The sequence below is a fragment of the Bos indicus genome, chromosome 21 (assembly GCF_029378745.1).
Source record: "Bos indicus isolate NIAB-ARS_2022 breed Sahiwal x Tharparkar chromosome 21, NIAB-ARS_B.indTharparkar_mat_pri_1.0, whole genome shotgun sequence".
Taxonomy (NCBI): Eukaryota; Metazoa; Chordata; class Mammalia; order Artiodactyla; family Bovidae; genus Bos; species Bos indicus.
Genome location: NC_091780.1, coordinates 59,404,752 through 59,419,815, shown reverse-complemented (window position 1 = coordinate 59,419,815; position 15,064 = coordinate 59,404,752). Strand labels below are relative to the sequence as shown.

General features: G+C 51.9%; 1 protein-coding gene across 1 annotated transcript; it reads right to left on the bottom strand.

Moving 5' to 3' along the window:
* Positions 1–6,145: 6,145 nt before the first annotated feature.
* LOC109575237 (serpin A3-7-like) lies at positions 6,146–14,835 on the bottom strand. The gene is given in 5 exon segments (XM_070775629.1): positions 6,146–6,521; positions 7,554–7,704; positions 10,079–10,349; positions 12,269–12,904; positions 14,702–14,835. Coding segments are annotated over 4 exon segments (1,254 nt in total). The 5' UTR covers positions 12,903–12,904; positions 14,702–14,835; the 3' UTR covers positions 6,146–6,323.
* Between the last annotated feature and the right edge of the window lie 229 nt (positions 14,836–15,064).

Sequence of the window (15,064 nt, the reverse complement as noted above, 5' to 3'; positions counted from 1 at the left end):
ATAAATCTAAATGATAATATAGGGAATACTTGGGAGGAAATATTTTGCAGAGAACCAAAACAATACTTTCCATCTTGGGATGTCATCTTGGCAGTTCCTCGCTGGGCCGTTATGACTGTCAACTATTATGGTGGAGGCAAGTGATGCCTGTGGTTTCTGAGTTTAGACCAGCACTGTGAGGAAGGCCAAGCCACATGGAAGTAAGCCATGTGCGTGTCCTGACCACAGCTCAGCTGAGATCTTTGCTCACAGCAGCATCAACCACCAGGCACGTGAGTAAGGAGGCGTCCGATGGCTTCAGTCAGCCATGGTCCGCGAGTAAGCACAGGAGACACCCAGAGTGGAAACAGCCTTACTGAGCCCAACAGAATTGAGTGACAAAATTGTGAGAGACAGTAACAAGAAATGCGTGTTGTTTTATAAGATGACATTTGTATAACCAGCAAAAATATTTTTTAATGAAGGCAAAGTAGTGATTTTTTTTGACAAACAAGATCTAAGACAATCCATTACCAGTAGACCTGCATTACAAAAAGTGTTGAAGCAAGTTCTTGGGACAGAAAGTAAATAGGCAAATAAAAATTTGTAAAGAGGAATAAAGAGTGCCAAAAATAATAAACATGTTTTTTGTTGTTGTTGTTGTTTTTTTTCCTGATTGTGAATCTCTTTGATGGGCAATTAACTGTGCATAGAAAATAAAAGTTGTAGTGTATTATGGGATTTAACATGTGTAAATTATAGAAAAGGAACAAGAGCACATGGGACAAAAGGGAGAAAAACAAGAATACTGAGATAAGGTTTTATGCTTTACTTGACGTGATACAGTATTATCAGATACGTATTGATGAGTTAAAGATGTATTGTACATTCTCAATACACTGAAAAAATACACAAACTAAGAAGTATAGGTTTTAATCCAACAGTTGAGTGAAACAAAAACATGAAAACTCCTCAAATAACCCAAAAATACAGCAAGAGGAAACACAAAACAACACAAACTACAGATGGATCAAAGGCAAAACAAATAGAAAGTCAGAAGATCTACCCCAGTCATATCACTAATCCCTTTTTGTGAGTAAAATTATAGCTGGACTATAGCCCACCAGGCTGCTGTGTCCTTGGGATTCTCCAGGCAAGAATACTGGAGCCACGCCCTCTTCCAGTGGATCTTCCCGGCCCAGGGATCAAACTCACTTCTTTTAGGTCTCCTGCATTGGCAGGCGAGTTCTTCACCACTAGCGCTACCTGAGAAACCCATCATTCACCCTTATGGAAACGCGAATCAAAACTACAATAGACACTACCTCAAACCTAAGAGGGATATATTAATAATAATAATAGATACTAAACAACATGTGCTGTCAAGGATATGGAGAAATGAACCCATCGTACACTGCTGGTGAAAATGGTGCCGTTGCTCTAGAAATTGGTTTGGTGGTTCTTCAAAGCGCTAAATGCAGAGTGAGCACGTGAGCCAGCAATTCCCTGCCTATGTACACACCCAGGGAAAATGAAAACATGCGTCCACAGAACAGTGTGCACGTGAATGTGTAGAGCAGCTTATTTATAAAACCCCAGAAACCTAAAACAGAAAACGATCAGCAAGGTGACAAATGGATAAACGCGGTGCTGTGTACGCAGACAGAGGAACACGCTTCAGCCACAGAAAGGAGCGAAACACCGATACACACGCAACGCGGATGAATCCTGAAAACATTATGGTGCGTGAAAAATGCTGGTCACCAAAGGTCACATATCGTATTATTCCTTTTATATAAAATATCCAGATGTTAAATCCAGAGACACCAAAATCATATTAGGAGTTACCATGCCCTGGGGAAAGGGTAGAATGGGGAGTGAGAGCTTAAAAGGTATAGGGTTTGCTCTGGGGGTGATTAAAATGGTTAGACACTAAAAAGAAATAATAGTTTCACAGGATTGTGAATGTGATAATCATCATTAAATTTTATACTTTAAAATGGTTAGTTTTATGTTATGTAAATTTCACTTCAGTAGAGAGAGATCTAAGGACAGAATAATTAAATGCCTCGTGTAGGCATTGTGTAGACATTGCTTGGATCCTAATTTTAAAAGAATTTGATTTTTAAGTTTACGCACCCATCAGGGGAGTGATAACTTGATATTTGATAATATTAAGGACTTATGCTTATTTTTAAGCATGATATGCCATTTTAAGTATTTTTAAAATTCTTATGATTAAAATAACAAGATGTGTAAGATTTGCTACAAAACAAATCCCAAAGAGGGAAAGGGTTAGGAGGCAGGGAATAATTGTATTGGCTCCATGTTAATAATGACTGAAGCTGCTGATATGTATGTGAGTTTATGTCATCCTCTCTATTTGTGCAATGCCTGAATTTTTCCATGAAACCAAAAGTCCTTGAGGGAGACACTGTGGTTTGTTTCCCAGTGCTTAATGCATCCTCAGCATGAACTGGGGGCTCATGAGTGAGTGAAGGAAGGAGGGAAGGCATGGATACCGTGCATATCATCATAACCCTTGTGTTCCTTCCCTTTACAACCTCAAGCGAACATCAAGAGAAAGAATTGAAGATGCTGACAAGTCAAGGAAAACTGAGACTGTGTGTGTTTATGTCCAGGCAGTAGATGAGCAGAATAAAAATAAGTCATAGGAAACAAGACTCTTAAGAGTCCGTTGGACTGCAAGGACATCAAACCAGTCCATGCTAAAGGAAATCAGTCCTGAACAGTCACTGGAAGCACTGATGCCGAAGCTGAAACTGCAATACTTCAGCCATCTGATGCAAAGAACGGACTCCTTGGAAAAGCCCCTGATGCTGGGAAAGATTGAAGGCTGGAGGAGAAGGGGACAAGAGAGGGTGAGATGTTCAGATGGCATCACTGACTTGATGGATGTGAGTTTGAGCAAAGTCGGGGAGTTGGTGATGGACAGGGAAGTCTGACGTGCTGCAGTCCATGGGATTGCAAAGTGTCAGACACGACTGAGCGACTCAACTGAACTGAAGTAAACAAAACTGGGAGCAGATGGAGTCTGGCTCACACCCATTAACCCATGTTCACCCTGCTTCTGCACTCAGTCTGGAGGCCACCTGAGTGTCACCCCTGCCACCAGGCCAGCTCGGGAAGCAGAAGGCCTTCGAGCTGTAAAAGTGTTGCAAACACTCTCTCTGTTGAGTACATACTAACTTTTCTGCTGCATTAAAAAAAAAAAAAGCTGCTCATCTCCCTCCAGGAGCACCCAGACCTGGATGCAGATGCACCCTGGGCTGTAACCAGCTCCTTGCACACCTGGACCCAGGACAGGAGGGTCGCAGCCCTGAGCTGGGGCAGCTCACAGTCTCCTCCAGGCAATGCCAGGTGGCCCCGGCCAAGGGGCAAACAGCCATGAGCATCAGCATTCAGGCAGGAGAGGACGTAATTCTCAAGAGAAAGACTCTCGGGATGTTCGTATTGCCTCTGGATCCATCCGACTCGGGAAGAACCATTTCAGTGACCTCCTGTCTTCTCACACATGTTCATACATGTACACACGCACACTCTCTCACACACACACTCTACCGTTTATCCCACTGTCAATGAGAAAACTGAGGGCCAAGGAGGCCCACCCCTGTGCCACGGGGCAGAGTGGCCTTTCTCCATCTCACCGACACCCAACAGACTGTTTGTGCCCATTCCAGTGACCCCACATCTCTCACCCTCAACTCTTTCTGCCCTAGGCTGTGTCCGCCCACACTGAGTCTCAGACCCATGACTGCATGTCTCTCTGGGCCATGTTTTCAGGCCTCTCCACCTCCATCCTCAGCCATGCAGTTGGCATCTCAAACTCCACAAGGAGGCTGCTAAGGAGGGATACAGAGAGCCCATGACTCGGAAGGGTGAGCACCAGGAATTCCTGGAATCAGACGTCAGGGAACCCCTTGCGGAGCCTGGCAGATCTACATGACATCATGGTCCCCTCTGTCCCATCTCAGGTTTCCCCTTACCCCACCTGCAGGGCAAATATCACTCAGCAAGTGATGTTGGCTCCTACGCTGGAAATCAGTAGAGGCCTTAGAGCTAAGGAGACACCAGAGCATCCTATCAGGAAACCCACCTGTCCCTCACGGGGGAAGTCTTGACCTTAACTCTCATCCTCCGCTGCTCAGGATCCCCTCCCGCCTCCTCCATCCCAGGCCCTCGGCTCTCACCAGGGATTCTGGGCGCCAGCCCCCTGGGTTGTTCCTGTGCAGCCCCGGGTTAGCGATGCTGTCAAGCCACATCTGATAACTATCCCTAAGGACTGTGCCAGGCTGCAGCCTTGTGGCTGGTCACCCCACCCCCTGAGTCTCTCCTAAGGGCACACAAACAGACCCAAAGAACTAGCAGCATCTTTATCACACACAAGCCAACTCCAGCCCAGCTCTTGCCAGGCTGATGGCTGAACTCTAGATAAGTTGACTGCACCTCCTCTTAGCTCTCCTTCTCTGGCCTTCCAGCCAGGGCGGGGCTTCCCTCATTCTGCTCATCTTGTCCTTGCCCCGCCCCCCTGTGGCTTTAGTCACTGCATCCCAGAAACCACTCATTCTCCCTTTACCCCTAAGTCCCCTTCCCTGTCCGCTGTCTGCCTCTCCTGTGGTCCTGGGGTGACGGCTTTCCTCCCTGGCTCCCCGCTCCTCCCCACTCTGTTCCTCTCCCTGGTGCCTTGCCTTTGGGTGTCCTCCTCTTTGCACCCCTTGGCACTCAGCTTAGGGGACCTCCTTCCATCCGTGCTCACCTGTCCATCCTGGGAGGATCAATCCTGATGCTTCCCTCCTGCCTGGTTCTCTCCTGAACTTCCCCTGAGCAGATGCCTTCGCTGCCTCCTGGGAACCATGCAAATCTCCTCACATCAACCCTCTGTTTAAATCCCTTTAAAGCTGCCTAGGACCCCATGGAATTTTCCCAGAACCCTCACTGAGTCCCAGGTCCCCGGTTCTCCAGCGGCTCCATCACGGCCCCGTGCTCCCTGCCGACCCTCACTTTCTGCTCCAGTTGTGCCCAATTTCTTTCCCTTTCTTGAAAATGCCCCCCTCGCTTGTTCTCTTGCTGGCAACACTCTGCTCTCTGTTCACCCACAACCTTCTACCTTTCCTCTGCTGGCAGCACTGCAATCCCCTCCTCCAGGAAGCCTTCCCTGACTGCCCACTGAGTCTGGTCCTCCCCTCTCAGCCTCCAATCCCTTTCTTCATCACCCATCTCCCCCATATATTCTAAGTCCCATGAGGCCCATTGCTGCAAAAATCTTTATGGGCCGAGTGGCTGTGTGATTTAGCGTGTTCCTCTGACATCCATCTGGTTGGGATAACATCTTGCTGGCAGTAATTTCTAGATGTGGGGAACTGTCGCCTTGAGGGGATTACTGAGCCTCTCTGTTCCTCAGTTTGCCCATTGGTAAAATGGGATGAGTAACAGCAAGTATCTCATGTGACATAAATGGGTTATTCCAGGTAGAGGTCTTAGCAGCTTGCTTGGAAGAGAGATCTCTTCCAAGAGACGTCAGTTTGGGTGACGTCATCATTACCGTGTGCTCTCCCCGGGGATCTCACAGCCCCAGTACATCAGGGGCTGAAGGGCTGTGTGTTGCTGTTATTACACATTGTGTGTCTATTGCTTTTTGACTCCTAGGAGCGCCATATTGGTGGCTGATGGGGATCCTCTGTCAGGGGAGGAGGTGGAATTCGCCAGGCGGTGGAGGAGCTCAGCTGGGATCCTGGGAGTAGCTGGTCTCCCAGGTTGGGGTGCTGGGCAGCAGAGGGGTGATCCTGGGGAAGGAGGCCTAACTCAGCCACAGGAAGGAGGGGTCCAGGGGCATGTGCCAGAAGAGGTCAGTGTCAGAGCCCATGCAAGTGAGCACCACGGCACATCCCAGGCCCTGGGGAGGAAGGAGTGAGACTTGACCTGGACCCAGAGCCCCTGGAAGTGGTCATCGGCAGCAAGGGCCCCTCCCAGTTCTAGTCCTGAGGTCCAGTGGGCTTGGTCACAGGTGCAAAGCCTGCTCCTGGGCCGGCTGGTGAGGCTGAGGCAGAGGGGCCCAGAGGGGGGGTGGGCTGAACATGTGTGGTAGGGCGAGAGGCTTGGCCTTGGGGCCCAGCAGCAGGGCGGAGACGCACAGGAAAGCCTCCAGTCCAAGGAAGGTGCTTTATTGCTGTTCTGTGGCCCAGAGCCTCCTTGTCACCAGGACATACAGCGCCCGTGCACCTGGAGCCCCTAGCACTGTCGCTGTCACCTTCCAGGGATGAGCAGAGGGGGCCAGGCTGCTTCCAGGGACCTGGGCACCCAGCTCCTTAGGGAGGAGGGGAGCTCTAGGCTTCCTTGGGGTTGGTGACTTTGCCCAAAAAGATGATGCTCTGAGTCTCTTTGCAGAATATGGAAAGCAGAAAGGGCCTGTTGAAACTGATATTTAGCGCGTGCAACGGTAATGAAGTAAACATTATGACAGCCGTGACAGCAGCTCCTTCCGTGCCCTCCTCGCCCACGTCGAGCACGGCCTTGTGGATCACCTGTAGGGACACCGGAACATTACCACTGGAGATGGGGAGGCAGGGTGTGAGCAGGGGCCTGAGCGCCTCTGAGGACCGACGTTCATCCACCTGCTCCTGGTCAGTCACTGTGCTGTCAACCTGTTCAATCTGTCTGTTTCCCATCCAACTATCAGCTGCTTTGCCGTTGTGATACATGGATGTGCAAAGGGAAGCTGAGAGTCCTGGGCCCAGGGTCAGAGAGGCAAAGAGCAGGGGCTCCTGGATCTGGATCCCTCTCTGTCTGAGTCCACAGACTCTGCTGTCCCCCAAGCACCCCCTAGTGTAGGGGGAGGGGCCAGATCGAGGCACTTTTCTTGCAGGGAACCGTCCACAGTCCTTCCATACCAAAGTTGCAGATGCGCGGCACTGCTTTCTGCGCCACGGTGGCCCCAGCTGACGTGTCCCTGAGCCCTCAGCTACCTTGCCTAGAATTGGCTTCCCAGTCCTGGACTACAAGGCCCCATGGCCTCTGTGCCTCCTTTACCAGGCCCTCTGGCAGGTGGGGTGCAGGGGAGACTGCAGGGCTTTCCAGCCACCCCCATTTATTCTAACTTCTCTGCTTCTAGGATGGCAGTACCAGGACCCCTGGGGTCCTTCTCTCCCGCTCTTAGTATTTATTCATCATGATGGCCCTGAGCCATTGTTAGTACCTCTTACCTGCTCTGCCAGTTTCTTCATGCTGGGTAAGAACTATCACCATATTTTGTAGGTGAAAAGAACTAAGGGCCACAGGATTTTATTTGCCTGTTTAGGCATGAAAAGTAGAGCTTGCAACGGGGTCCACTGATTCCACTCCAGGGGAATTCTTTCCCAATGATGGACTCGTGGTCACATTATATTTCAGGGAAGGTGGGGACAACTCCCAAGATGATTGTAACTCAGTCCTGGGGAGGGTGATTGATTTATAGGAAATTCAATGAATTTGCAAATTCACAATTAGCCAAACATCTACCTGTCTGCCCCCATTCAAGCTCCTATAAAAAGGATGAATTGTGCAAAGTTTAGACTTACCTGGGAAACTGCCAGCTTGTGGTCATTTGTGATTCCTGAGAAGTCCGCATCGCTGGTGAAGATTTTCTTGATACCCAGCTGGGAAAGGATGTCTCTCAGCTGATAGTCACTGGAGATGGAAAACCTTGGCAGGCTGAGTTCATCTATATGTCTAGGAAATTAGAAAGATAAACTTGAACTCACACTGGACATAGTGTCTGCTTTTCTTCCACCTCACAGTTTGATCTTCTGTGGTTTCATCTCCAACCACCTCCTTAACACTGGAAACATGAACTTCCTTCCTCAGTGTCTAGACCCCTCAGGATGCTGCTGCTGCTGCTAAGTCGCTTCAGTCGTGTCCGACTCTGTGCGACCCCATAGACGGCAGCCCACCAGGCTCCCCCGTCCCTGGGATTCTCCAAGCAAGAACACTGGAGTGGGTTGCCATTTCCTTTTCCAATGCATGAAAGTGAAAAGTGAAAGTGAAGTCCCTCAGTCAGGTCCGACCCTTAGCGACCCCATGGACTGCAGCCTACCAGGCTCCTCTGTCCATGGGATTTTCCAGGCAAGAGTACTGGAGTGGGGTGCCATTGCAGGCTAACTCTCCTTAATTCCTAATTATGCATTCCTGACTGAAAGAGTCTAATGTCCCTAGGGCTGGGGCTGTGGTGTTGCCCACAAAGGTCCTCGCCTCTCCCCTGCATGGTTGCAGGCAAGGAAAACACCCTCCTCCAACAGGGATTTCACAATAGCTAGGAGATTGTGCCCGGGGGGCTGTTCCACAGGCACCAGGAAGGCTTCCTGCAGGAGGTGGCATGGAGCCTGAGTCCCAGGGGAAGGGATGGATCTAACTGGGTGAAGAGGAGCCTAGGAGGAGGTGGATGCACTTGCAGGAATGTGGGAAGCCAGAGGGGCTGTTCCACAGCACAAGGGTGGCCTGAGTGTGGGCAGCAGGGAAGGAAGGAGCTGAATAGGGGCTTGGAGGGGACATGGGGGGCTGGGGGCTGCAGTCAGGGGACTTGGGGACATGAATCTTCCAATTCAGAGTCTCCATCTTGCCTTCCCAGTTGAGGACAGGACAGCTTCAGCTCTGAGCGCAGCCACCAGCAGGTTCTTGGAGCAAGAACCTGCTGGCAGCTCCCACCAGGCCTAACCCACCCCGAGACCTCCCTCCCTCTCTCTCTGTATTTCCCTTAAGACTCATGTCAGGCTATCTGGTCTTAGATGCCAAATATGAGGAGTTCCCCTTAAACTGTGGGGTGCCCTGCACAGCTGCCCACACCCCCTCCCTACCCGCCCCTGCAGACTCTGGCCCAGCTGCCTCTCCTTTTCTTGTCCCCCTGAGATCAGTCTTCTGAATCCCACCTCCTGGTCTGTGTCTACCCTTGGGTTTACCCAGAACACAACCCCTCCCCATACTTGCCGGCTCCTCCTGGTCCAGCCCCCAGCGCCCTCCCCTGGGTGACCCTACTGGGCTCCTGGTGGCCTCCCTGCCTCCATTCATGTCCTCTGCCATCTGCTCTCCACTCAGCACCCTGAGTGGTTCTTCTAAAACATCACTCAGCTCTTTTGCTCTTTGACTCAAAACCTTGTGATGAGTTTCCATTTCCCTTAGATGGTGGGGGAGTCAAGGGGTCTGAAAGACTCCAACTGACCTGAGTCTTCCCTGAGGACCCCGACCTCTCCCAACTTCTCCTCTCACTCCCTCTGCTCTCCTGCTCTGGCCTCACTAATCCTCAATGACACCAGGCTCGCTCCTGCCTCAGAGGCTTTGCACTGACTGTTCCTTTGGTCAGCAATGCTTTTCCCCACAACATCCACATGACTCAGTCCCTCACCTCACACATCACCTAAGGGCCATCCTAATTATAATCACAAACTACCCCGGATCCAATTTTCCTTCTCTTTTTCCTTTATTTTCCCTCACCTCACCATTTCCCATCTCTCTGAGTACAAACTTATTTAGTTATTTATTTCTTATCGGTCTCCCCCAGTCACAAATTAAGCACCATGAAGGTGGGAATTTAGTGTTTTATTTGCCGACTCGGGATCTAAATCATGCCCTTAGACATAACACGATCTTCATTAATTAATTCAACCAGTGCCAAGTGGATAAATGAATAAATGAGTGGCTATGATGGAAAGACAGTGTCAAGCTGGTCCTCAGAGCCTGTCTCACCTGAGCCCTCACCTCATCCCGATTCTATCCCTTCCTCTCCACCGTCGAAAGGCGGAGCCAAAGAAAGAACTGCGTGAGCGTTGGGTGTTCTGTTGAGGATCCTACTGACTCAATACATGTTGATGTGAGAGGAACCCTCAGTCCCCTTGCCGTCCCCTCCTCTGATGTCATCATCCTATGGAAGGAAAAATTTTGCCCCAAAGTCCCTAAGGTAGCAAAGGGCAAAGTCATCTCAGTACAGGTTCTCCCACCACTGTCCCGCCCCCTGACATTCCTGAGGCCCTGCTGCTGGGAGTCAGGAGTCCAGGAAGAGGGGGAAGGACCAAGAGGGCAAGTGAACCCACAGCTCCGGGTCCTGGGGAGTCACCTGGGCTGCAGGGAGTTTCACCACCGCGTCAGCGTCTCCGGGGTCAGCTTGGCTTCCAGGTCCTGCATTTTGCCCTCATCGGGGAGGATGAAGAGGGCGCTGTCATTGCTGGTGTACGTGAGCTCCACCAGCGTGCAGCCCAGCTCCTCGTCCCGGAAGTAAGGGGTTTCCAGGCGAAGGGTCATCATGGGTACCTTCACCCTCTCGTTCTTGCTCACGTGGAACTCTGATTCGTAAGTATGGTTAGGATTAAATGGCGTCTTCCACTGGGCTGGAGGAGAAGTGACAGATGAGGACTCTGTGAGTACAAGGACTGTGTCCTCTCCCTCTTCTGCCCTGATCCCTCAGTGGGGAAGACCCTCCCTGCACCAGCTGTGCCCCCGTACCATGTGCCTCTGTGTGGGCCTGCCAGGGTGTGCACATGCGCCTGGGCAGATGGGTAAGCCCTTGGGGATGGGGTGAACCCCGCAGGTCAGCATTTGAGAAGGGGGGCATGAAGCAAAGCTGGTTAGTTGTGCTACATGCAAAGTCAACAGGAAATATGGAGGGCAAGGGAGAGATGGGGATGAGGCTGGGCCTGGGGAGATACGGGACCTCCTGGCCCTTCAAGGGGACATGTTAGTGACCAGGGCTTAGTCATTGGCTGGTCAGGGAGGACACACATCCCCGCAGCCTTGCGAGCCCGGCTGGAGCAGGAGCCACACAGGGATCCAGAGGGCAGGGCGGGGTCAACAGAGGAGAGGACTCGGGTCTCCACCCAGGAGGATGGATCCTCGCTGAGGCCAGGACTTCTAGAGGAGTTCAGGGCTCTGGGGCTTCAGGGAATGTGTATCCCCACCACCTCCTGTTTGTTTCCACCCCTGCCTGTGTCCTCAAGGTTAGAGGCGGGGGTAGACAGAAAGGGAGGCTGCCTCGGGTGCCCCTGGGGAAGAGACTTGTAAGGAGAATGTCCTGAGGTGGAAAAGGAAAGGGAAGCACAGAAAACGCAAAAACCAAACATAGCAGGACAGGCCTGGATTCGTTTTTAAGAATAATTCAGTTCTAAGCTTTTATTTACAGACAACTACAGTGGCCCAAGAGGGCTGCTCTGGACTCTGCCAGGAGCCCCCAGCTCTGGACTAACTTGTCTCCAAGAGCTGGTGTCTCTTCCATAGCTGACCACTTCCTGACTTGATAATCTATCTCTAGATCCCTATTGGCCCTTCTTGCTCCCTGTGCAAAATCCATCTGCCTCTACTCTGCCCCTTGTGAATATCCAGGCTGAGGTTTGCCATGCTGACCTCCTGATACCGGGACCGGGCATCAGACCAGCTTGCAGCCAGGATAGGATCCTGTCTAGGAGGCTCCCTTCTGTAGAGGCTGCCCCCGGATGGTGGCCTGGCCTGTTCCCCCCTAAGCTGATAGAAGAGCACAGATGAAGACCCTGGGGATGCGCAGGCTCCTCAGAGTCTGTCTCACCGTGAAGCCCACCAGCCTCACTGGGAGCCTCCAGAGACCAAGTCCCCAGGCAGGTCAGAACCAGCCCATGGTGGGCAGGGCCAAGGGTCCTGAGGTCTCCAGCACCACCTCATCAGGAAGGACACACACAAGAGTGATGAGTATGGGAAAACCCTTCCTCTAGCAGCGGGGTAAGATTAAGTCACAACAAAACTCTCCCCCGGTGTCAGACAAAGGGTTAGCAGCTTCGGTGCACTAACGTCCTATAATGAGCATTGGAGTTTGGGAAATCCCAAGACGATCAAAGCCAATGGTTGGGGCAGGGCCTCAGTGCCGAAGCCCCTTAAGCTGAGGGCAGCCTTCTCTATTGGAGAAGGCAATGGCACCCCACTCCAGTACTCTTGCCTGGAAAATCCCATGGATAGAGGAGCCTGGTTGGCCACAGTACATGGGGTCGCTAAGAGTCAGACAAGACTCGGCGACTTCACTTTCAATTTTCACTTTCCTGCATTGGAGAAGGCAACGGCAACCCACTCCAGTGTTCTTGCCTGGAGAATCCCAGGGAAGGGGGAGCCTGGTGGGCTGCGGTCTCTGGGGTCGCACAGAGTTAGACACGACTGAAGCAACTTAGCAGCAGCAGCAGCAACCTTCTCTATAGTGTTTCACCTAATGACAGTTGACTAAGCCAGGAAATAGCCCTGACACCTCAGAAAATAAGTATTTGTTCCTCTGAACCCCAAACTAGGCACCCACCTTTAAAGAAGATATAATTCAACAAGATTAAATTTGTGAGCACGTCAAGATCATTTAAGAGCTTCTCAATTTTTCCATGCGTTTTATTCTTCACATATTCATTGATAAGCTTTACGGCAGCTTCAGAATCCTTGAAGTTGATGGATAAAACCTCAGAGGCGTAAAAAGCCTCGGCATCTTTCCTGAATTTGTCCAGCAGCTTCAGCTCCTCTGGCACAAATATGGCGTTGCCCACACTCAGCTGCAGCTGGTTGCTGGGCTGATTGAACGTCTGCAGGAGGTGCTGGAAGCCCTGGTGGATTTCTGTCTCGGGGGTCTCTGTGAGGTTGAACTTGAGACCTTCCAGGATCTCTGTCACAGTGGGGCCATGAGCCCCCAGGGACAAGAAGGCCAAGGCTATGGAGACGCTCAGAGGGGAGAAGATGACGTTCTTATTGGGGTCCTTCAAAGCCAACTGCTTGTAGAGGCTGAAGGCGAAGTCAGTGTTGCTGGAGGCTAATGAGTGGCCATCCACAGACGTCACTTTGTGCTGTTCTTCTGGGGTCACATTCTCTGGGAGGCAGTGGACCCTGGAGCAGAGCCCAGCCACCAGGATCCCCAGAGCCAGGAGGGGGGACATTCTCTCTGTCCTCATGTCTGAAAAGCAAAGCTCCTTTCAGTCCACATGTCAGATGATGTCCCAACCCCTGACACTGTCCCCCGTGGTCGCTGTTCTCTCAGCCCTGCTGCTCTGGGACCTCCCAGGGGTAGGCACCCTGCTGGGCTCCCAACACACACGAGGAGGCTCTGGGCTCCCTCTCACCCTTTGGTCAAGTGCTGTGATCATTAGCAATCTCCCCAGTGGAGAGACTGGGCACAGAGAGGGGAAGGGGCTTTTCCAAGGTCACACAGTAAGCAGTGGAGAGAGTGAGAGTGAGGAGCCTGGGGTGCCTGGCTCCAGGGCGAGGAAGCCGGTGATGGGTGTGAGGTGCTGTCCAGTGAGAACCCATCTCCCTCTTCCCCGGAGCTGACACTGTCAGAGGGGCCTAGGAAGCAGGGCTCCTTTCCCACTGTGCCCCCTCTCTGTCCCCCCAGGAAGGAGCCCTGCACTGATCAGAGGACACAGCACCTCTCCCCACCTCTGAGGACAAGAGTGTGACCTCAGGGAGGCTCTCCCATCGAGGTGCCTGGTCACAGTGAGGGTTCAGGAGAGAGGCCGCCAGAGGCAGCGGGAGCCGTGCTGGAGCCTGGCTGCCCTGAGGAGGGCTGGTGCAAAGAACAAGGAGGGCAGAGCGTTCTGCTCAGCCCCTGCCACGTGGACATATGAAGGGTGCTCCCAACAAGAACCGGGAAAGGCCTCCTAGTGGGGAGAAGCAGGGTGAGCTCAGAGTCTCAGGGACCTGGTCGAGGATGTCTATTGGACCACTGTGAGTGCTGTGTGGTGACGAGCAGTGACTGCACCTCCCTGATCCTCAGTTCCCACCTCCATCCAACATGTGGAACGGCTCAGGTAACGTACAGGAAGAAGGTGCTGGGCTCCTAAGAGGAGTTCCAGATGTGTTACCCCCTCCACTGGCCACCCTCTCTAGGACTCTACAAGCCAGACTGTGATCCCTGGGGACAGAGGACCGAGATACTGCCCAGATGCCTCAGGAGAGACTGAGGTCAAACTGGTGACCTTTTCCCTGCAGCCTCTGCCCTGTCATCTCAGGATTCAGAGGAGAGAGCACTGCTGGGTGGTGACGGGTAAGTGGGGAGATTGAGGAGGGGAGAAGCCTGAGCTGAGTCTCAGCCAGAGCCCAGGGGAAAGGCCTTCGCACAAGCTTGAGGACAGAGGCGATCAGCTTCCCCAACAATTCAGTTTGCTCAGTGCTGATACAGTGGTTTCTTTCAAAAAGAGTTAAATATTTTTTTTTCGGAAATTATCCTGAAGGAATGGTGCTTTTTTATTTAGCCAGGTTAAGGCTCTATTTCTAAGCAGATTCACCTCTCTTCTGCTTGTCCAGGGGCCCTAGAGGGGCAGTGGAGCCCAGAAAAGCCCCCTGGAGACCCCTCTGCCCAGCGGAACCTGGTGCACTAATTCTGTCCCCAGGGCTCTCTAAGAGCAGTGCCCTGTCCCAGGCAAGGAGACGCACCTCAGGCCCTTGGGGGAGCTCTGACCTGACGCTGGATGCACAGCTATATGGAGCGCAGCTGGCTCGAATAACAATCCCAAAGAGTCAGAAGCAGAAATGTCCCCAGAAGCCCTGGTGGCACGTCCCTCCCTTTGCAGGATGAAAGCTAAGACCCAGAGAGAGGACTGGTCTTCAGAGGACTCAGAACCCTCCCAGCTTTGGACACATGTCCTCCTGCCTCCCTCCTGCCTCAGGCTCTACTGACCCCTGATCAAGGCCAGAACCACCCTGGGAAAGGGGTCCCTTGGCTCCCAGTGTGGGAGCATCACGGATTACCTGCCTGCGAGAGCGGGGTGTGGGCAGTGGATCCAGAGCCGCCGCCTGCCCGGATGCTGGAGTTTCCCGGGTGCTGCTGCCTATTTATCCTGCAAAGCCCTCCTCCCAGGCTTGTGAAACATTGGCGGGGACAACACAGGACTCTGTCCTCTGACTGGAAATGGGCAGATGACCATTCCTGGTAACAGGTTTCATTAGATCTACTCAAACAATCTAGTTACCGAAATTGCTTTTTCCCCCTAAAAAATATCCATAAAACTAGCACACACAAAAAGTCTATCCTGTGTTAGAGTTTTCTTCTGTTTATAAAATACTCATTGAGGAACATGTGACAACTCAGAAAACATCAAATGGACCATTGAAAACT